General features: G+C 37.8%; 1 protein-coding gene across 2 annotated transcripts in view; it reads right to left on the bottom strand.

Moving 5' to 3' along the window:
- Positions 1-4092: 4092 nt before the first annotated feature.
- Positions 4093-24163, bottom strand: part of LOC123243831 (TATA-box binding protein) — a 25213-nt gene continuing 5142 nt past the window's right edge. Inside the window, exons 2-8 of one of the 2 annotated variants that reach the window (XM_044671949.1) lie at positions 17999-18194; positions 16457-16800; positions 15429-15516; positions 13329-13420; positions 9516-9683; positions 5970-6064; positions 4093-4776 (exon numbers count right to left, since the gene is read on the bottom strand). In XM_044671949.1, coding sequence (XP_044527884.1) covers positions 4697-4776; positions 5970-6064; positions 9516-9683; positions 13329-13420; positions 15429-15516; positions 16457-16800; positions 17999-18052 — 921 coding nt within the window. In that variant the 5' untranslated portion in view covers positions 18053-18194 and the 3' untranslated portion in view covers positions 4093-4696. Of the gene's footprint in view, positions 4777-5969; positions 6065-9515; positions 9684-13328; positions 13421-15428; positions 15517-16456; positions 16801-17952; positions 18195-24163 lie in introns of those variants that run through there. The other variant, XM_044671950.1, reaches the window with a different exon arrangement.

Below are 24163 nucleotides of genomic sequence, written 5' to 3'. Positions count from 1 at the left end.
TGGCGTTTTATGGCGTCGGATTGCTAAGACAGGAAAAAAAAACTGAGAACAGCCGAACTAGAGGTTAGCCCATGCTGATCCCACGCTATGGGATTTTTGACTTTATTTTATATTGGTTTCAAACAAAGAACACAAAGAAAGAATCACAGCTGTGAAGGGGGTATAAATCATACACAATTCATTAAAGCCTAAAAGACAGAGATATGGGTGCAAAGACAAGGGCCAAGTTCCAACCACCAATTAGTAGGGGATAATTCTGGAAGCAGAAATAAATTTCATGGAGATGTTTACTAATTGCGTTCTGCCTTGATTTACAGATCTGCACCTGGTCAGATAGTCTGGACTAAATTGTCCGGCTCCAGTCCTTATCTAAGTAATATATTTTTTAGGTTTCAGGCTTCTTAATTATCAAGGAGAGAAACTGTCAAGGAGAGGAATTGTTAACTCAGTAGCTGCTGGTCTGGTTAAGGACTCAAAGCTTTCCAATAAGAATATTGAGAGAATGTGGGGATCTAAAAATGAGTCAAAAGAGGAGCCTCAGATTTTTACCTTAGATGGTCCATTCTATCTGCATCTGACATGCAGTGCAGAAAAATCATAAACGCAGTTTTACTTGCCAATGATTTTGTAATGGGATCCAGATAAAACATCTATTACAGACTCTGTTTCTCTAAATGACTCCTAATAGCCTCTTGGAGGGGTCAAGTTGTTTTTGGATTAATCTATCTGCTGGTACCAGAGCTTTTCAGGGCTCAGGTGACCAGGACCAAACACAAAGACTGCCTCAGCCTGGATTGGTCACGTAGGGAATCCAGATAACAGGCCCTAAATTTGACCCTATTTCTCCAATTGGCTCTTTACATCTAATGGCTTTCAACAGTGAATACACAATGACAATCATGACTGAATGTGAATGGGATGAACTCTCCCATAAAACAAGCAAAAATAGCAGAGTGGATTAGAAACCAAAAGCCTACCATATGTTGTCTACAAGAAGCACACATGAGGCAGGCAGACACACATGGTGAAGGTGAAAGGATGGAACAAAATCTATTGGGCTTCAACTGAGAAAAAGAAGGCAGGAGTTGCAATCTTGATAACTGATAAAGTAAAAACAGATATGATCAAAAGAGATGGAAGGTAATTACATCCTCATAAAAGGCAGTATAGACAATAAGGAAATATCAGTACTTAACATATATGCACCAAATGGTATAGCATACAAATTTCTAAAGGAGAAACTGGCAGAGCTTGAGGAGGAAATAGATAATAAAACTATACTAGTGGGAGACCTAAATCTTCCTCTATCTATCTGATCTAGATAAATCCAAAAAATAAGAGGTAAGAGAGGTGAATGAAATTCTAGAAAAATTAGAATAGATATGTGGAGAAAAATAAATAGGGACAAAAAAGAATACACCTTTTCAGCAGCACATGGTACATTCTCAAAGACTGACCATGCACCAGGACAGTGAAAGTCCAGAGTACGGGGTGATTTGTTGAGTCCAGTTTCAAGTGTGAAAGGCAGAGATGAAGAGACTAGAGGGCAGCAGAAAGGGTAGGACATCATCTCTGAAGGAAGCATTTAGAGATGTAAAATTCCCCTTGAGAGGTTTGGCTGTATCCCAAAAATGTTGGTATGTTGTCTTGTCATTTTCTTTAATGACAATTCTTTAATGTTGTTTCTATGATTTGTTCTTTGACCCATTCATTAAGATAAGGTTGTTTAGTTTCCAGTTTTTAATCTTTTTTTCCTGTCACCCTTTTAGCCTTTTATTGCCCTTTGTTCAGTGTAATTTTTATAGCATGAGTCTGAAAAGGATGCAAGGGCATAGCCTTTGAACTAGAGACCCTGGTACTGCCCCTACTCTATGTCAAAACATTTGTAGCACAATTTGTTGTGATAGTAAAGATTTAGAAATAAAGTGGATGCCCATCCATTGGAGAATGATTAAACAAACTGTGGTACACGAATGTCATGGAACATCACTGAGCTGTAAAAAATGTGTTAATGAATACAGAGAAGCACGGAAGGATCTATATGAACTGATCAAGAACAAAGTAAGCAGAGCCAAGAAAACATATCCAAGTGATGATCACAATATAAAAGGAAATGACACTAAAAAATCAAACGTGAATGTGGGAGAATCATAATAGATCAAGCAGACTCAAAGAGATAGGACACCTCAAACCCACCTTTATGAAGGCGAAAAGTCCACAGGCATTAGACATTGCATGTGTTTTTGGATTTTAAGAACTCTATTGATCAGTTATGCTCATTTTTTCCTCTTGAAGAAAAACAAAGGACAACTAGGAGGTTGTGGGGAAGGAATATTTGGGATAACTGATGATATAACAAATCATCAATAAAATCTTAAAAAAAAAAATAAAAGGGGGGCAAGCTAGGTGGCTTAGGGGTTTGAGAGCCAGGCCTTGAGATGGGAGGTCCTAGCTGTGTGACCCTGGGCAAGTCACTTGACCCCCATTGCTTAGCCCTTACCATTCCTGCCTTGGAATTTAGACCATAATCTATTAGCTTTTATTTCTCTCTTAGCTGAGTTGTTTGTTTTTTTTTTTGGGGGGGGGGGGGCACGGTGTTTTTGAGGAAGGATGAAGAGGTTTGAAGGAACTGCTGGTAAGAGTTGCTGTGAGCTTGATACGTGGAGATGGAACCCTGGTGGCAGCAAGAGTCCAGCTGAGGCTGTAGGACGAATTTTAATGGACTCAGCATGGTTGCATGATTTTTTTCAATTATGTTCCAGCAGCACATGTAGGCATGAAGGCAGCAGATGGCAGGGGTGAACCAAGGCTGAAGCTGGGCTGGGGGCAACGTGTCAGGCTACCGGGCCTGAAGGGGAGAGGTGACAAAGGGTCGAGGTAGGGAAGGGAGGAGAGGGTGGTTCATGGAGGGGAGAACTGGAGTTGAGGGAATGGAAGTTGTGGATGAAGAGTGCGGTTTCAGGGGGGAAGGCAGAGGGAGAAGTAAGAGCCAGATGGGAATTTCAGAAGTCTTTAACATGGCTGGGGCAGTGGCCTTTGTGAGTGCCCCCATTTCTCTATGGGGCACGTGACTGAGGGAAGGTGGAAACAAGTTGTCTGAGGAACTGTAGGGTCAGTGGTTAGTCAGTACGGAGGCCAAAGACCCCTCATGGGAGGGTAAACATGGAGAGAAAAATTGTGATGCGGGTTGCAGAGGGAAGAAGGGGAACAGCCTAATTTGAAGGATAGAGCCACCATGATTCTGCCTGGTGGGGGCTGTAAATCGTGTGACTCTCAGAGAAGCGGTGAAGAAGGGGGAGAAGCTGGATGGGGCAGCAGGGAGCGAGGACCAGAGGTGGGGATGGGGGAGGGGTAGAAGGGTTTGGGGGGGGGGTTGAAAGAACATGAAACATGTAACTATGGGAAAATATTCAAAATAAAAACTTTAAAAAATAAAGAAAGGGGGGCATCTGGGTAGCTCAGTGGATTGAGAGCCAGGCCTGGAGACGGGAGGTCCTAGGTTCAAATCTGGCCTCAGACACTTCCCAGCTGTGTGACCCTGGGCAAGTCACTTGACCCCCATTGCCTACCCTTACCAATCTTCCACCTATAAGTCAATACACAGAAATTAAGGGTTTAAAATTAAAAAAAAAAAAAAAAAAAAAAAAGGAAAAAAAAAAATAAAGGTTGTACAGTGTAAATGCTCTTCATTTTCCAACATGTAGCTGTGACCATGAGCAGATCCCTTTACCTGCTGGGGCTTCAGTTCCCTCCTCTGTGATGTGAGGAGGCTGGACTAAAACCCTTCCCAGCTCAGATAGACAATGATTCAATGAAAAAAGGCTCACAAATTATTCTTTTGGGGGTACTTGCTGTAGCTGTTTGAACAGGGTTGTGGGGAAGCACCCAAAACTTTTCCTAACATGGGTAGTGAAGCTGTCGGAGCTGGCTGACCATTTGTTAGGTAAAAGAAATAGTTGGCTTAAGCACAGTCAGACTTAGGGAGGATTCCTTGCTTGGACTGTATCCAACACGAAGAGGTGACACCAGATGTGTATGTGTAATATAAACACATAAACCTTCCGAGATACCATTAAAGTAATTTCTCACACGTATATAAACAGCATTTATTGTACAGAGTGCTCTGAGGAAATATGACAGTTCTGGTCTCAAAAGAAGAATATGTACAGCCAAGCTTTTATCTATTAATACATCTATTTTATCCTGCAACACTGGAAAGAGGGAATGTGTGGCACAAAACAAAAACAAAACCCTTTTAAGTTATAAGTCAGAAATAAACACTTTTAAAAAGGTTTCGTTTTACGGTAGAAATATAAAAATTATGGTTTCAATTTAAAACAAAACCCCCTAACAGTGGAAGTAGTTTTTAACACTTAGTAACGTAGTTTTTGTCTTTTAAACCAACTTGTGAATTACAATTGAGGATAAAAGTGTTTAAAATCTAAACATAAATAAATGGACAGTGCTGCTCCAAGAGTTCCATAAAAGCAACTCACAGTAAATCCTCCTAGATGTTCTTGTAAGAAATTAATACAGTTTTTTCAGCAGTGCCAGGAAATAGGCACTAGAAAAGTATCTTAGTGTTGCAGTTTGCAACTGAAAGTCCATCTCACTGATGTGCCGTACACAATAACACCATGTAATGTACCAAGACAACTTGTAAAAAAAAAAAAAAAAAACAAATAAGAGAAAACAGTTACGTTGTTTTCCTGAATCCTTTTAGAATAGGGTAAATGTTTTCGAATGCTTCGTAGATCTCTGCTCTGACCTTAGCACCTAAAGGTTGCGACAGAAGAGAAAGTGGTTTAAAGCACATTTTGTAAAAATCACTCAATTTACTTAAATGCACCAAACACTTACTGAGTGGTAGCTGTGAGCAGGGCACTGTGAGATGTGATAAAGGGGGAGGCAGTCCTGCCCTCACAGAACCCAGTCTAATATGGGGGGTAAAAACCTGCAGCTAATTACACACCCTTCCCTTCCCTCTTAGAAAGGATACTCAGTATAGGCTCTAAGGTAGAAGAGCAGTAAGGGCTAGGCAACCGAGGTTAAGTGATTTGTTCAGGGTCACACAGCTAGAAAGTGTCTGAGGCTAGATTTGAACCCAGGACCTCCCACCTATAGGCTGACTCTATCAACTGAGCAATCTAAATGAACCTGTAGATAACTGCAAGAACTTCTCACAAATCCTACACTCATTTTGGGCTTCTTTGCATTCCACTGGGTACCTTTCCCCTTATTTTTTAGCCTCCTTTGGTATACGATATCCCTCTATCAGACTGTAAGCTCCTTGGGTGAGGGGATTAATTTCTGTCACATTTGTATCCATCTCCAGAACTTAGTACAGTGGTTGTCACATAGCAGGCACATAATGACTGTTTACTGATCCACAATCCATGACAAACGCAATAGAGAGGAACAAATAAATCATCATGAAGAGGAGGGAACCCCAAGGAAGGCTTCCTAGAGGAAGCAGCAGCAGAATAGTATGAGCTAAGGCTAGAAAGCAGGGCTCTCCTTTAGGAAGTTTTGCTTATGGGACAGTGACTTTTAAAATACTTTCAATAATCTGGGCCTTTGAGAAGACATAAGGAAATGTACCTTTTTCATTTTTTATATGAGTGAAAGACTATGGCTGTAGAATGGGGGGTGTCACATGCTGTCAGACAAGATCAATGTAGCCGATGGTTTTCCTTAAAGTTTTTATCCCCTTTGTTACAAGTGAAAGTCTGGAGGTGTTTTTTGTTTTTTTTTTGGGGGGGGAGGGGGCACCAAGAGGTATAGCAGTAAACGACTAATGATTTTAAAAACCAAGGGCATCAAAACTTCAAAATAACATACTGCCCAAATCAAGTATTTAAACTTCTCTCTACTCAAGTGTACTTAAAACATCAGTAACTATTTTCAATATTAATAAATGAGCAATATGAACAACCATTAAAACTCTAGGATGTCAAACACTTTCTTACCAGTTAATACAACTTTTCCAGAAACAAAAATAAGCAGAACAATTCTGGGCTTGATCATTCTGTAGATTAATCCAGGAAACAACTCTGGCTCATAACTGAAGGAAAATGAAAAAGAAGTTTAGTAAAATTACATGTAGTTCTCCCTTTAGCCAGCATTTTGTAAGCCTGGTTCATTACATTTGTGCTTAAAAAATTTGAGTTTTATTGTTAAATTAATTTGTTTGTGAATTGCCATTGTAATTTCCTTAGACCTGTAGAATTATTTTTAAAAATTTGTGAGGACAGAGGCAACACACAGCATGTGTTTAATTCAAAGGTAATTCAGTTTAAATGGAGCACAGAACACACAAAGGGGAGAAATATGAAAGGCAAGGCTGTATCAGATGATGAAGGATCAAGTACCAGGTTAAGGAGAGAATCAGAGAAAAATTTTGAGCAATGGAGTCAAATAACCAGAGTTATATATGAAGTATTTTTAGGACGACATGTATTGTCAAGTTGTGAAAACAGAGAGAAGAGGATGGATATGAGAGATGTCACAGAGAAGGAATGAATAAGGCTCATAATTGGGCTGACAGCTAAGGGAGAAGAATGAATAAATGATAAAAACTAAGGTTTTCAACATGGAAGACTCAGTGAATGGTGCTGTGTCAGACCTCAACAGTAAAGTTAATAGGAAAAGAATAAAGAAAAAAAGGGCATTGAGTTGAATTTTGGATATATCAAATTAGGGGATTGGTGATATCTCAGGAGATATACTGAAGTCAGGTGGAGATGTGGGTCTGTTGGGGGGGAGAGGGAGAGAAAGAAGGGGATGATATACTTATGTCTTTAGAAAACATCTATATTAAAGAGTAAGAAAGAGGAGGAAGAGTCAGCAAAGGAGACAGACAAGTGGTTACAGAGGTAAATATAGGTAAATCCTATTAATTCACCAAATATTTGTCAAGCACCACTAGATACAAGAAATTCTGCTTGGTGTTCAAGATTCAAAGACAAAGTCAAGCCTTTCCTTCCCTCGAAAAGTTTACATTCTATTGGGAGGGATACATGAATACAAAGATACAAAAATATAAACCAATTTGAAAGAGAAACAGTAATAATCTGGAGATCAAGTAGGGCTTGCAGAGGAAAAGGCACCTAAGCTGAGTCTTTCAAGGGAAAGATAAGATGTGATGAAACAGAATTGAGGAGGAAATAATTTCTAGGTAGAAGGATAATTTAAGTGAATAGAGAAGTTGGACATAAGACTGTTGAGTTTAGGGCACACTCTAGTTTGACTGAAACACAAGTTGTATGAATGCAAAATAAGGTGAAATAAATCAAGGAAAAAGTATTAAATAGGAGGGGGACCAGTTACAAGGCTGGTGTATTGTTCTAGGCAGGAGGTGATGAGGATGTCTATGAGAGAGGTGGCTGTGAGAATGCATGTGAGATGTTGTAAAGGTGACAACAGACTGGAGACATGACTGGTGAAGAGAATGGATTGTTTGAGAGCCTGTGGGAACAAAGATGAGAAGGAGGCAGGAGTATAAGGGAGGAAGAGATGCTTTTATTTAAGAGAAAATTTTTTAAAAACCCTTGCCTTCTGTCTTAGAATCAATACTAAGTATTGGTTCCAAGGCAGAAGAGAGGTAAGGGCTAGGCAGCAACTGTGGTGTATGCACATGGTACATGAATGTAATGGAATATTACTCTGCTGTAAGACATGATGCCTGTGATGAATACAGATAAGCATGGAAGATTTATACAACTGGACGCAGAGTGAAATAAACAGAAGCAAGAAAACTATGTATATAACTACAACAATGTAAATGGAAAGAACGACCATAAAATAATCAAAAGTGAATGTTGTAATACAATAAAGAACAAGGATGGCTCCAAAGAAGAGACATGAGAAGCTACCCTGTTCCTCTGCAGAGGGAGGAGACCCAGAATGTAAAATATTCAAATTTTTTAAACACAACAATAGGTTTCACTGATTTTTTTTCTCCTTTTTTTCTGAAAACTTTTTGTTATATATGGGATGGCTCTCTCAGAGGGATAATGAGAGAAATTTTGGTAATGTTAAAAAAAAAAGCAAAAAATTAATTCAACAAAATAAAGAATTTGGAGTTGATGAAGAAATGAACAATTGGTTTTTGAGGGGCCATCAACATGAATGAAGCTCCTGGTCAGGACAGCAGAAGGCTGCTGGGTAAAGTAGATTGTGAAATGGATGTCAGGGCCATAGAGAAAATGGGAAGTAAACAAGGTCAACAGCGGGCTGCAACAACAGGGAAGGGGAGTAGAGCCAGAATGCATCAATAGATGGCCAAAGATGAGGCCAGTGAGGGACAGAATGGTACAAAAATGATCTAGAAACCTCTGTGCAAGGAATAACCTATGCCTTCTGGCCTCTGAGGCAGAGAGAGCAGAAAGAGTAGCCTTTGATGAAGAGGAGTGAAAGATGCTGGCTGGAAAGTTCAAGGATACAAGGGGTGGTCGGTATTAATATGTTAAAGGTTGTTGTAAGGAAAGTATTTTGCATAAAGGAATATGAGTTATTTCTCTCTCAAACATGCTCTAATGTCTGGAATGTTCCTACCTATTCTTTAAAGCCCAATTAAAATGCTGCCTCCTATTTAAAGATTCATCTGATCACCCCTTCCAGAAACAACCTTCCCCCTGCAGTCTACAAAATCCAATTTGGTTTGCACCCTCTCTACTGCACTTTCCATGTGTTAACTGTATCAGTTATCTATGTTGAGGTCTTACACCTCTGTTACACTGTAAATGCTGTAAGGACAGGGCCAGTCTTTGTATATCCTGCTTACAGAAGCAGGTTATATGTTTATATGATAAATAATATATTATATAAATATATTAAATAGCTTTTGTATGTTTTTGGAGGACATAAGAAAATGGCAAGATAAACTATGTCATAGAGAATTATATATATGATATATAATTAATAAGTTGTTTCTGTACATAGTTTCTAAGAACTTTAATCCTAGTTTTGCAGTTTTTAACTTGATTAACTTTTCTATTCAAATCTCTCAGATTGCTTTCATTCATACATGGTATATAATCAAAGGTGAGGAAATTGACTTTAGTGGCCTGTCTGGCAATGAGAGTCAACGGTAATGCCATGTTGCTTTATGCAAACCTGCTCTTAATAACCAGGAAGGTTTCCTACCTCACATGCCAATATTATTGCACTGTCTAACCTCTACTTCTCTGACATTCTGATCAGTTAGTTACAAGTTTTCTAAAAACTTTCTGCTACAGGGAAGTGACAACTATTATCCAGACTCGGCCATTTTTCATTCCTATTCTATGAATATTTTCATAATAGAAAATAATGTGGTAAAACTATGAGAATGAAATTAATTCTAATGAAAGGGAATTCTGATTTGATAAAATGGACTAAAAACTGGAAAATTAGGTAGTAAAGATAGAAGATTTATAAAAGCTAAGGCAGCTAATAAGAAACTTAAATTTTTGAATACAATTATAAGTGGAAGCATAATCTCCAACACAAAGCCCTTATATTTTTCTCCTTACCTGCTAAATTGTTGATGCGTCAGTACCAGCCCTTCTAATCTTATGGGAAACTTCACATCACAGCTCCCCACCATATTTTGAATCTTAAAATCCAAGAACTTGGCTGGAAAGCCCAATTTCTGTACAACTCTGGCATATTTCCTGGCTGCTAATCTGGACTGTTCTTCACTGAGAGGAAAAAAGAAATTATTTTTGTCTTGAAGGAATATAAGGATTCTATAAATCAAAGGTAAGGAGAGAGGGCCTTCTGGGCATGGGGGAATGGCCAGTGCAAAGGCACAAAAATGGGAAATTCAGGGTTGTATGCGAGAAATAGAGAAAAGGCCAGTTTGGTTGGAATGTGGAATTTGAGCAGAGAAAATAAATCACATACAGTGAGGCTGGAAAGATAAGTGAGCCAGCTTATGAAACACTTTAAGAACTAAATAAAGGAGTTTATATTTGATCTCACTGGCAATAAAGTGCAAAACCACCGTTGTTTACTAATAGAATGAGATCTATGCTTAAAAGAAAGTAACTTGGGGAGTGGGGAGGGGGTCCTGGGTGGCTTAGTGGATTGAGAACCAGGCCTAGGCCTCAGACACTTCCCAACTATGTGATCCTAAACAAGTCGCTTGACCCCCACTGCCTACCCCTTACCTCTCTTCTGCCTTACAACCAATACAGAGAATTGATTCTAAGATGGAAAGTAAGGGTTTTAGAAAAAAGAAACAGAAATAACTTTTGTGGAGGTTAAACTAAAGTGGAGAATGATGGAGCAGGGGAGCAAGTTAGAAGACCACTGCAACAGTCAAGAGGCAGCAAGAGTCAAAACTAACTAAAATATGAATAACTACCATAAGGCAAAATCCTTTTATCTTTTCCCATTTGATTCTCTTCTCACTCCCCACAGAAACTATACCTAGTTGACTCTTTTGTCTGCAAGTTTCCCATACTTCCCTCTATTTCTCTCCCACTTGAGGACCTCACTCTTACTTTAAAGAAAAAACTTGAGGCTATTTGCTGGGAGCTCCCTCTTCATCTCAAAACCACTTGCTATATCAGGCTCTACTCTGTTCTTTTCCTTACCTCTCCTCTTTCTCAGACCAACCCCACCAGTTTGCCTTTGACCTTTTTCTCTTCTCCAGCATATTCTCCCTTTATCATCCTCCTTGCCTCATCAACAAAACCTTTACTTGACCATACCTCTTTTTCTTAGTCACACTTCTAGAAAAAGCTGTATATACTCATAGCTTCCACTTCTAATCCTTTCACTCTTAAATCTTTGCAGGTTTCTGACTTAATCATTCAACAGAAACTGCCCTCTCCAGTGTTACCAGTATGGTCTGTCCCCAGGTCTTATCCTTCTGGATCTATCTTCTGAATAAGCACTCCCATCTCCATTCTCCTGGATTTTCTTTCCTCTCTGTGTTTTTTGGGACAGTCTAGTTCTCCTACTTGTCCTGTCCTTCTTTCTAAGTTCCCTTTTTAATTCAATGAATGATGAGCTAACTGCCAGTATATCCCAAGGCTATCTTGTGTCCTCTTCTCTCCTCTATGTTCTCTTTCAAATGACTATATCAGTTTTCATAGATTTAATTATCAAGTCAGCATATAACTTACTCAGAAATTTATTTATTAAAAACAAATAAAAACCCCTTACCTTCTTCTTAGAAGCAATACTTCTATTCATTTATTCAATAATATCAAGTCAAAGGCAGAAGAATGGTTAAGGGCTAGGCAATGGGGGTTAAGCTACCTGCCCAAGATCACACAGCTGGGAAGTATCTGAGGTCAAATTTGAACCCAGAACTTCCTGTCTCCAGGCCTGGCTCTCTCCTAACAGTCTCTATTCACGTATTTATATATTCGACCCTAGTCTCCTAGAGCTGCAGGCTCACATCACCAAATGAATAGAGGATATTTCCAAGTGGATGCCCATAAACATCTCAAAGTCAAATCGACCAAAACTGAACTTGTTATCTTTATCACCAAACCCATCCCTCTTCCAAATCTCCCCTTTTCTAAGGCATCCCTAGTTTTCAGGTTCTCATTGCCTCTCACTGCAATAGGATTCTACTGATCTTCCTGCTTTAAGTCCAACAAAGGTGCTAAAGTGATTACTTAAATATACATCTGATATGTCACCCCCCACTATTCAGGAAACTCTAAGGGCTCCCTATTGCCTCTAGGATCAAATATAAATTTAGTTATTTAACTTTTAAATTCCTTCACAAGCCAGCCCTAATTCATACCTTCCTAGCCTCACTGTACATCACTTTCATGAACTCTAAAATCTGGCCAAAATGGGCATCTCTCTGTTCCTCACAAATGGCACTCAACCTCCCATCCTCAAGGCCTTTGAATTGAAAGATGTCACTTTTCTCTCAGAAAAGTACTCTGATCAAACCATGATTTCAGAAGACAAATGGTAAAAGAAGGTTTTTCTCCCTCAGCACAAAGGCAGGAGAGAAGCCATTATTAACAAGGGGCCCTACCATTTTCAAACATGATTCAGTTTTCCTTGACTATTTTGACTATTTGTTTTAAGAGAGGCAATCAGTGGGAAGTTACAGTGGCATTGGTTAGCATAAAAAAATTAATTTTAAAAAGTCATGCTATTTAGATTGTTACCATGCCTTGGAGGGTCATTTATTTAGCAAACCTTAAAGCATTACATCATTTACATTATTATTTGCTTGCTTTGAGCCAAGTAGTGCTGGGATATTTTACAAGCAACATATCTAAAATAGAGCAAGATGAAGGAAAGGAATATCTTATTTAAAAGTCAGCTCTGCCTGTTTCTCTATCCCAGTGTCAAACACAAAATAGAAATATTGACTTAGAAAACTACAAATTAACATTCTCTGTGTTGTATTTTTATTTATTTTGTTCAGCTTTTCCCAATTACATTTTAATCTGGTTCAAGTGCAAATTTCACACTTCTGCTATATCCTGTGGAGACAAAGACTCTAAAAGTGATAGTTACTTATGATGGAGCCAAGGTCTAGTACCAAACTATTCTATTTTTCTACTTTCTGAAAGGGGAAAAAAAAAAAGCAAAAAGCAAAATGCTCACGGTAATGTTTTCCTAGTTTTTTGTTACGAAAAGAAAGGTCAATACAAATATTCATATTATAACCATTACCAAAAACAGATGGAAAAAAAGTCTTTACAAGTGCTTATCTACTCTTGATGATGGACTTATGTTAATGACAAACAGAAAAAAGTTGCTACTGCCTAGAGCAGGGGTTCTGAAAGTGTGGTCTGCAAGGTCCAAACTATTTTCATAATAAAGTCGAAAGGTTGCCTACAAAATTGTCTTCCTTTTTCTAATTACAGATTTTTGTGAAGCCAGATTTTCTACATATTCTTCAACCCAAATAAAACAGTAACAGACTGAATCTAGAAAATTTCAGTTGTCTTCTATTAAACCAGACATTAAAATGTTATTCTTCATACCAAAAAATCTTTTGGAAAATAGTCCTTTTCTATAAAGATGTTATTTATGTTAACATGTAATGGATTTATTACAATGAACAAATATTTTAAAACATTTATCAGCTTTAATTTTAAATGTAGTAAATATTGATAGGTATCTCACATAAATAAAAACTCTTTGTGGTCCCCAATAATTTTTAAGAATTTAAGAGTTCTGAGACCAAAAAAATATGTTGAGAACCACCGGCCTAGAGCTTGGAAACTAACTTTACTAATGAAACAATATTTAAAACATCAAAGCAAACTTTTAATCCATCTTAATAGCTCCTGAACCCAGGGATCAATGTCTTTTTCTTCAATGTTCACCAAGAAGAAAATAGTGCCCACTCCTACCTTTTAGCTCCTGTGCACACCATCTTCCCAGAACTGAAAATAAGTGCAGTAGTTCTTGGCTCTCTTATTCTCATGATGACTGCAGCAAAACGCTAAAATGTTACCACAGAAAATCCTTAGTGATATTACTGAACAGTGATTCTACTAAACAACGTAGGGGTCTGCCTCATAAAGCACCTCATTCGTGTCTTTTTCCTTTTTTTTTTTTTTTTTTTTTAAACTCTTACCTTCTTTCTTAGAATCAATACTATGTATTGGTTCCAAGACAGAAGAGTAATAAGGGCTAGGCAAGGGGGGATCAAGTGACTTGCCCAAAGTCCAACATTTAGGAAGTGTCTGAAGCCACATTTGAACCCAGGACTTCCCATCTCTGGGCCTGGCTATCTACTGAACCACCTAGCTACTTCCCAATGCCTCTTTCTAAGGATCTACTCTAAAAGACCTTTCTGAAGCTAAAGAACAATTGGCTTGGAGGTATTTGTGTTATGAATATTATTATTTTAAGAAATTCCCATTTGTCCAGTGTACATTTTGTTTAAGTATCATTTCATCAAAAAAATGTCATTGAAGGGGGTAGCTGGGTAGCTCAGTGGCTTGAGAGTCAGGCCTAGAGACGGGAGGTCCTAGGTTCAAATCTGGCCTCAGACACTTCCCAGCTGTGTGACCCTGGGCAAGTCACTTGACCCCCATTGCCCACCCTTACCACTCTTCCACCTAAGAGCCAATACACAGAAGTTAAGGGTTTAAAAAAAAGTCATTGATATCTTTTGTCTTAACATTACATAAAATTAACATTTTAACATTAACTAAATTTCCTCCTTTATCCCTGACTATCCTAGAGAGCCATCTCTTACAAGGAATTTTTTAAAAGAAAAAAGAAAGCCCTGGGCAAGTCACTTGACCCCCATTGCCTACCTTTACCACTCTTCTGCCTTGGAGCCAATACACAGTATTGACTCCAAGACAGAAGGTAAGGGTTTAAAAAGAAAAAAGAGCAAGAGAAAAAAAAAATTTGGCTAAAATGATTAATACACTGAAAAATATTTGGCAGCATAAACAATGTTTCACATCCATGGTGGCCCCTCAAGCCCTCTACAAAACAGTGTGTGTGTGGGGAGTCTCTTCTCATGTCTCTAATTTGGGACCAAGTTTGTTCTCCTCAATTTTGCAACAGTTATTTTTTATTGCTTTGTACTTTCTTCACCATTTACAATGTTGTAATCACTGTCTATAGTTTTCTTGGCTCTTCCTCCTTCATCCTGTATTACTTTCTGAGTTTTCATATTTCTGTGTTCATCATATTCATCTTTTCTATAGTACAGTAATATTCATGTGCCACAATTTGTTTAGGCATTCTTCAAGAGCTAGGCACCTACTCTGTTTCCAGATCTTTGTTACAAGAAAAAGTTCTACTATAGATATTTTGGCATATATTTTTAAGGCCTTTCTTTTTACCTTGTAAAATTATAGACTTAATTTTTTTAAGGTCCCCAGAGACCTTAGAAGTCTATGGAAAGAGTGTCTCTCTCTAGTCTCAACACTGATACTCCACACATGTACACAAAGATAATAAAAGTTCCAAGTTTAGCACTAACTTAAGAGCGTCAGATTTACCTTACCAATGACAAATGAAGTCTAACATATGCCTCTAAGAGAGTTTCTCTGGATAGGCAAGTGAGTTAGGAAGAAGAAAATCTGAATTTTCAGAATGTTAGTTACTCATGATCTATAAAGAGATTTTTATCTGTTAGTTAAATTTCACAATATCTACTAGTAAATAGGTGACAAGTCTCTTACTCGTTTTAAGCAAAGGCAGATTAGATCGCTTAAAATAACAAAAAAAGCTAACAAAATTCAGAGCACTTGTAAACTTTTTCTACTAGTCACTGAAAAATATTTCTGTTTAAAACCTCTATCACTGTATATATAAAAGAAGCATTTTGGGCCTTATAGCCTTATTTCAGAGATCAAAAGAAACCTGAAAAAAAAAATGAAAGAAATTCCTTAATTCTGGCTGTATTGTATTTTAAATCTTTTACTTCTAAGCAGGATGTGTTCTGATACAGTTTGAAATTTTGGGTATAATAAAACAGCTTTTACCTTGGGATTGTATTCAGCATTTCGGGCACGAAGTGCAATAGTTTTTAAGTCAAGTTTACAACCAAGGTTCACGGTGGATACAATGTTCCTATGAGCAATATCAAAGAGAAAACATGAATAATTTACATAATTATTTAATCATCTAGCATGTGTTAATATTATAATAGAGTAGGATCAACAGCTGCAAAAGAATATAGAACTCTTGAGTCTAGCCTAAAAAAATCATCAATGTATAAAAGACAAAAAGAAAAAAATAGTCTATTCATAAATTGGAGAAATGCAAGTAACTAAGATAGACTAAACTTAAAGTAAACATCTCTTGGCAGAAGGAGATTCCAGGTTCTAGATCACTATCTTCTTAGGACAAAAGATTCTGGCTCCTCCTTTCCTTGATCTGAGCTGGTTCCCACTTACCAAAGAGAAAAAAAATTTGAGGTGAAAGGAGGTTTGGAGGGGAAAGGATATTTAAAGCAGTCTCTGATCAGTAGGTTAAATTTAATTATTGACTGCCCAAGGGAATAAACAAAGGACCTCTCCTGATTTTCAATATCTCAAGTTCACAATACAACAAATATCTATTTAGTGCCTCCTTTGCACTAGAAAATTAAAGTGAATTAGAGGAAAAGTTTTAAAGAAAAGAATGCCTCACAGAGGTAGTTTATAAAATATTGTTATGAGGAGGAGTATAGATGACAGCTTGAAGAAATCTTGGACTTCATGGCCATTCCATAATGGAATGAAGCCATGGTTTGAAAGGAAGAGTGTGGTTTGACCAAGCTGAAGAGAGGAGGGAAGGGAGCTTGAAGAAATCTGTCATCTATATTCCTCCTCATAACAATATGAAAAATAATAATCTGTGTATTGAAGCTCATTTACAGAGGCTTCTTTATGATTTTTAAAAACAAGCCTAATATAACCAAAATACTACTACTAACACCTCTAAAATGAATATATAAAACTTTAAAGGAAATACTTTATCAATTCAGGGGCAGGAAGTAGACAGATGCGATAGATAAAGACACACTTACTGTAGCTGTGGTACAATCCCAGAGCTTTCAGATGCAGGTGTAGCTGGTGTAATGGGGGTCATAGGGGTCATTGGGGAAGGATATAAGGGTGTAGTGCCCGGCAGAGGTGCTGTGGTAAGAGTCTGTGAATGGAAGAGCTGTGGAGTTTGGCCAGAAGTTCCCTGTGTTGCTTGTTGAGTTGCAGCTTGTTGGGCAGCTTGTTGCTGCTGCTGTTGCTGCTGCTGCTGCCTCTGCTGCTCTTCCAGAATAGAAAGACTGCTTGTGCTTTGGACAGGTTGGGGCGTCAGTCCAGTACCATAGGGCATCATTGGGCTAAAGAGAGGAATTCCAGGAGTCATGGCACCCTGTAGAGAACAAGAGTAAAAAGAAGTTATGAAGGTATTTGGCCGAGTGTATATAGTTTGACTGGCATAAGGTATTAGTAGAATGTAAGGAATGTAGGGAAGAGGATGACCTCATTTTAGTTTTCAGCATTTCCAGTTGTAGTTATAAAGAATTTCTACTCTAGGGTCCCTTCTATTTCCGAGTTGCCGTGAACAAAAAAGAGACCATCTCAATGATTATAGCAATCAATATTTTCTATTCAAAGGTGCCTAAAAGAATTGAATTTATCAACTCACAAAAAAAAGATGAATCAACAAATTTTTCTCATCTACCCGAATACTTTGTAATTCTAAAATACGTCCTAACTTTTCAAATCATATTCATATAGATTATCCCATCCTCACAAATACAAAGCTAGGTAAGAACAGCATTATTGTCTCCAATTTTACAAATAAATGAATCTCAGTTTCCTAAAGATTATTGCACTAGCTAGTGGCTGTGCAAGAAAGTTTAGAACATATCTTCTCAATTTTATCTCGGTGCTCTCAGACTGCAAGTACTAATAGACAGGTACTGGAGCACCGCAACTTTTCCCTACCCTCAACACAAGCCAGGAAGTATGAACTATTTCTATTTTTCCACAGGAATAGAATATGATAACTAGATTCTACCACCCAAAATACTGGTAGAAACAAGACCGACTAGAAAGAGGAAAAAAAAAGGTCACATACTAAAGCTCTAACAATATGTGCATTCTCCAAATTTATTAACTTTCTGCTTAAGGGTTCATACAAATAGGGCATGCAGAACAATCTGATTCACGCACCATCTAGAGCTGATGCAGAGTAATTTTTACTAGTAAATTTTAAAAAATAGACCTGTGATAAGGATAAAACCAGAGAACTAAAATTTATCACAAGCTTTTAGAAATATGACTCTATGATCATTTGGTATATCTCCAGGATTTATCCAGAAATTAGAAATTATTCCTTGGCAAATAAATATACTTTTACTATTTTAAAATAAAGGTCTGACTATGACAAAAGGTTCCATAATTTCTACTCAAAACCTGGTAAAGTTATCTGAACAAACAGTAAAAACACAAGGCTCTAACAATAAATGCAAATCCATGCCAATATTTCAACAATTCACCTCCCTTCCCTCCCTCTTACCTGTCCCTTACAATGCAGCTTTCTACCCATGGTCCAGCTGTATTACCTGAGGAGAGGCCAAGCCCTGGGCATAAGGCGGCAAGCTGTTGTTTTGATCCATGATGTTCACTTCCTTCTTAGACAAACCAAAGAGTTCCGATCCCTTTGCTTCAGTTTGTCCTTCAAAGCATCACAAGTATTTACGTCTTATCTCCGTTTCAAAATTCTTTAGGTTATATCCACTTCGAGGAAATGTGATGTCTCTTGGGGAAAAAAAACAAAACCTGGAGCTTAAATGAAGGAACAATGTAAAGTAAATTGTATCTTAAAACCAGGTCTCAAAAAATACAAATAATTAATGGCATATATTCCTCTGTACCTCACACTCTTCCCACATCTTCAAACTTACCTTTTCTACAAAATAGCTCCCCCACCCCTTTCCATCTTAGAATCAATACTGTGGATTGGTTTCAAGGCAGAAGAGTGGTAAGGGCTAGGCAATAGGGGGCTAAGTGACTTGTCCAGGGCCACATAGCTAAGAAGTGTTTGAAGCCAAAATTTGAACGTAGGACCTTCCATGTCTAGGCCTGACCCTCAATCCACTGAGCTATCCAGCTGCCCCTTACAAAAATGTTAATATCACATAGTTAAATCCTTCTTTGAATTGAAGATGTGAAAGTACTTCATATGACCAAATTAAATTATCTATGACAGTTAATTCATGTTATCTAAGCATGCCAAATATGCCACACAAAGGACATGTATTCTAAGACATGTTACAGGCAATTTCTATAATAGATCCCAAAATACTGAGCACCTATTGTGAACTAGTCACTCTATTAGATACCACTAACAAAGGAAAGCCTGTACAGTTAATTTATAATTTAAAGCAATGGGTTCTTAGCATTTTCTGGACCACTATGGCAGCCTGTGACATTTATGAAGCCTTTTGCAGAATGATGGTTTTCAACTTACAAAATAAAATACATAGGATTACAAGGAAATAAATTATGTGAAATAATTAACAAGATTTTGAAAAAAAGTTCTTGGAGTCATGCTAGATCTCAAACTGTACTATAAAGTGGTAACCATCAAAACAACCTGGTACTTGGCTAAGAAATACAGCAGTGAATCAATGAAACAGATTAGGTACTCAACTTGCAGTAGCAAATGACCATAGTAATGTAGTGTTTGATAAACCCAAAGAGTCATGCTTTTGATAACTCACAATTTGACAAAAACTGCTGGGAAAAATGAATAACAATATGGATGAAACTAGGCATAAATCAACATTTCACACTATCAAGATAAAGTCAAAATGGATACATGATATAGAAATAAAAGGTGATACCATAAACAAATTAGGGGAGCAAGGAACAACAGATCTGCCAGACCTATGGATAATGAAAGAATTTATGCCCAAATAAGACGTAGAAAACATTATGAAATGTAAGATGGTTAATTTTGATTACATTAAATTAAATAGGTTTTGTAGCAAAACTAATATTAGAAGTGAAACAAAACTGGGGAAGTTTTTATGGTTGGTTTCTTTGACAAAGGCCTCATTTCGGGGGCAGCTGGATGGCTCAGTAGATTGAGAGCCAGGCCTAGAGATAGGAGGTCCTGGGTTCAAATCTGGCCTCAGACACTTCCTAGCTGTGTGACCCTGGGCAAGTCACTTAACCCCCATTGCCTAGCCCTGTAACAAATAAAAAACTAATATAGAAGGATATATATATAAAAGATATTAGGGTTAAAAAAAGGCCTCATTTCTCAAATATATGGAAAAGGGAGTCAAATTTATAAGAATATAAATCATTCTCCAATTGAAAAATGGTCAAAGGATATGAACAGGCAGTTCTCAGATAAAGAAAGTTATAAATGTTGGAGGGGGATATAAGAAAATTGGGACACTTAATACCCTGATAAGTGGAATTGTGAAACAGCCATTCTGGACAATAATTTGGAACCACACCCAAAGGGCCACAAAACTGCACACCATTTGAACTAACAAGAGTATTCACTACTCTAATGAGATCAAAGAAAGGGGGGAAATGACCTAGTTGTACAAAAATATTTATTGCAGTTCTTTTTGTGCTGGCAAAGAACTGGAAACTGAAAGGATGTCTATCAATTAGGGAACTGCTTAACAAACTGTGGTATATGATAGTAACAGAATTATGCCATAAGAAATGCCAAACAACAATTTCAGAAAAACCTGGAAAGACTTATATGAACTGATGCAGAGTAAAAGGAGCAGAACCAGGAGAACACTGTATATAGTAACAATAATATTGTATCGTAATCAACTGTGAATGACAACTACAATTAGTAGAAATGCAAGGATCCAGGACAATTCCAAAGGACTCATGATGAAAAAGGATATCCACTGCCTTAGAAGAAACTGATGGAGTCTGAATGCAGATTGAAGCATACCATTTTAAATTTTATTTTCTTCTTGAGCTTCTTCTTGTTTGTGAGATGTCTTCTTTTACAACATGACAAATAGGAAAATATGTATTGTATGATAGCACACGCACAACTTACATTAGATTATTTGCTAACTGGGGAGAGGGAGAGAATCTGGATAGTGAAACTGTCAAAAAACAAATGTTTAAAATTGTCCTTACATGTAATTTTGAATAAAATAAAATATTACTGGGGAAAGAAAATAGTTCTTAGACCCAGGTTATTCAGAGGTATATAATATAGATGAAATAGAAACATAGTTCCCATTGTTGTTAATTGGTCTATCTCAAGACTCTTCATGACTCCCTTTGAGGTTTTCCTTGGGAAAGATAATGGAGTGATTTGCCATTTCCTTCTTCAGTGGATTAAGGCAACTAGAGGCTAAATGATTTCCCTAGGGTTACATAGCTAGTGAATGTATGAATTTGGATTTGAACTCAGGTCTTTCATTCTATCTGCTAAGCCATCCAGCTACCTTCAAGACAAACAGAAATTAAGTAACTTGTCCAGGGTCACACTACTAGGAAGTGTTTGAGGCCAAACTTGAACCCAGTTCTGGTGCTCTATCCATTGTGCCACCTAGTTGCCCACATACATACATGTATTTTTTGTTCCCAAACTATGATTTCATTGTTGTGGAGAACTTCCTATTCCAACCAAGTAGATAAGCAACTGGATGCTTGGGATCCTGAAAAGTTAAGTTGCTTTGCCCATGACCATCTGGCACACTTGAACTCAGTACTTCATGACTCTAAGTTTGTTTCTTTATCCAAATCTTCTATTGTTTCTCAAGTATGTATACATAAACACATTTTAAAATGACACATTTTGGCTCTTGGTTTCTTTTTAACCTTTTTAGAAAGAAATGACAAACAATAATTTCAGAAAAACCTGGAAAGACTTACATGAACTCACGCAGAGTAAAGTGAACAGAACCAGGAGAACAAGCTGTTTTAGGATTTTGGTATATATACTGTGAAGGGGAGTACTATAAATATATGCATATCCAAAGAAGAGGTATAATAGAGAAAGCTAGGAAATAAAGTAACTGGAACATCTGGTGGAGATGGGAAAAGATGCCTTAAAGAAGCAGTGGGGGATTAGCATAGTCATTTCTAGCCTATAGAGGGGACTGGGCTAAGAAGGAAAATAATTCCAAGAAGGTTATAAAAATCGTTTTGTTTCTGTAATGGCCGGTAAACTCTTTTATCTATATCCTTACCATGGCAAAAGAAATGTTAAATCTGTTACTATGGACCATTTAAATTCCTAATTATCTCCTGTTAAAATTATACTTTAAAAATATTCCTTATAATTTGACTTTTGGAGCAGTCCTTGGACCAACTGAGATACCTTTAAAATGAAAACAATTTTGGTTCAAATTAAAAGGCATGCTATTTGCAAATTCTTGGTGTTATGGAGTACAATTTGAATTAATAGTAGGCCTGATCTTGGATCCTGGCTCTGCTCCTTACTCTCTCACACAAGTTACTCACACTTTCTAGGCATTAATTAGTACTTTCATCTGAAAAATATAGGTGATTCCTCAGGTCCTTTCTAGCTCCCAAACCTACTATCCTATTATAAGCTGTATGTTGAAACTATATCTAAAGTTTCTAAAAAGTTACTCTACCAAGATTAAGAAAAAGTATTACTTTGTGCTACTTACAACATATCTTGAGAAACTTAAGTGAAAAAAAAAACAACAAACCCATTTCACTATTGCTTTAACTTTTTCTGCTTACTTAATACTGATATAGGAATTCTACACACACATTTTCTTTTTCTCTGATGTTATCATCTCTTGGTTTACTATATTCACTTAACTACAGCTTATACCATATTGGTATAATTACTCCCAATGTTGGCAGTATGACTGATGAGGAGGGAAGAGACATTGGGGTGGTAAAAACTGACATGACTTGGCAACTTTACTGAATGTGTGAGGTGAGGAATAGTCTAGCAGCTAGGATGACTGAGGTTCTATGCTAGCGTATCTGGGAATATGGTGAATGTCACCAATAAAAACATGCAAGTTGGAGGCTAGATAAATTTAAGAGATAACCTCATGATCCTCTGATGTAGGCCAGTTTTTTAGGTGGTGGGAAGAAAAGTTAAAAGACTATTTACTCTGTTTTCTCACTTGCTGAGAAAACTATGTATTCTAGTATCTATGCAGCAACTATGTATTCTAGTATCATCTCTATAGTAAAAAGACTCCCAAGATATATATACTCAACTCCAGTCTTTCTCTTGAGCTCCACTTGCTTGTAGAATGCTTAGTGGGGTAGGAAGTGGAAGAAAAGCGGGGCTCTGTGGAAAGAGAGCTAGGCCTAGAGCCCTGAGAACTAGGTTCAAATATGGCCTCAGATACTTCCTAGTGTGTGACACTGGCTAAGTCACTTAACTCTCATGGTCTAGCCCTTAACTGCTCTTCTGCCTCAGGAAGTAAGGATTCTAAAAAAGAAAAATGCTTACTGGATATTTCAAATTGGCTGACCCATTGATAGCCCAAACTCAAGTCCAAAGTAGAATTTTTTCTCCCCCAAACTCAGCAGTTCTGAACTTCCTTATTATTGTGAAGGACACTTGTCACACCAACCCCCAGTTCACTTCTCATTCACTCAACCCCACATATTCAATTAACCTTTCAAATTTTGTTGTTTCTATGACCATAATACCTCTTCTAAAACTATCTCTCAACTCATACAGCCACCACCCTCTCAGCTGGAGTACACCGGCCATCTAATTGGTACATCTCAAGTATCTCTCCATGGTCCACATAACTGCCAAAATGATTTTCCTAAAAAGCACAGGTCTGACCAGATCAATAAATCCCAGTGACTATTACCTTTAGGGGTCAAATATAAATTCCCATTTTTCATTTAAAGCTCTTCACGACCTACCCCTACTTCTCTTCCCAGTATTCTTAAATATTTCACTTCTCTGTATGCCATCCAGTCCACCATAGTGGCTTCCTTACCGTCTCTCACATAGGATGTTCCTGCATAGACTCTAGAGTCCAGCCATAGCATCTCCTTATGTCCTTCACACTAGATGCTCCATCTCCAGTTTCTCTGCAATTGCACTAGAAATCTTCCATAACTGGAAGGTTCTCTCCCTTCTCACCTCCTCCTCTCCGACTTGGGGATGTGAACTCAAGACTAAGCTCAAGCAATACCTTCTTCCTATAAGAAGCCATTCTGTGTTCTCAGTTGCTACAAAGTTACCTCGGATATACTCTGTCAGCGATTTGTATGGAACTATATAGATCCATGTCTTTCCCATTTGACCGAAAGATTTTTCGAAGGCAGGGACTGTTTTCCATCTTCCTTCTTATTCCCATGTAGGGGACAGTTCGAGACATCTATTAAGTCATTTAATAATGTACTTAGTGGATTGACCCAGTGATTCCTTTGGTATGGAAAACACCCTCTATCAAAGACAGAGGTTGAATAAACTCCATCAACTCAAAACAATTCCTTCCAGATAACCCAAGAGAGCAGTCTAAGGGACCTGAAATTGGTCCAGAGTCACAAAGACGCCAATAATCAGAGGCAGCACTCGAAACCAAGTCACCACACATCTTGTAACAACACTATCAGCCTACAACGGCAGTGATGCCCCTTCTACGGTTTACTGCACGTGCACAATACTCCCTCGGTACTTTCCTCCAGCTTAGGAGAAATTACCAGCAAACAGGCCAAACCCACAACAATGCATCGGGCCGGGGGGGGGGGGGGGGGGAGCCGGGAAAGAGCTG

Source organism: Gracilinanus agilis, chromosome 4 (genome assembly GCF_016433145.1).
Source record: "Gracilinanus agilis isolate LMUSP501 chromosome 4, AgileGrace, whole genome shotgun sequence".
In the NCBI taxonomy this organism is placed as follows: Eukaryota; Metazoa; Chordata; class Mammalia; order Didelphimorphia; family Didelphidae; genus Gracilinanus; species Gracilinanus agilis.
This window is presented reverse-complemented; position numbering and strand designations above follow the sequence as displayed.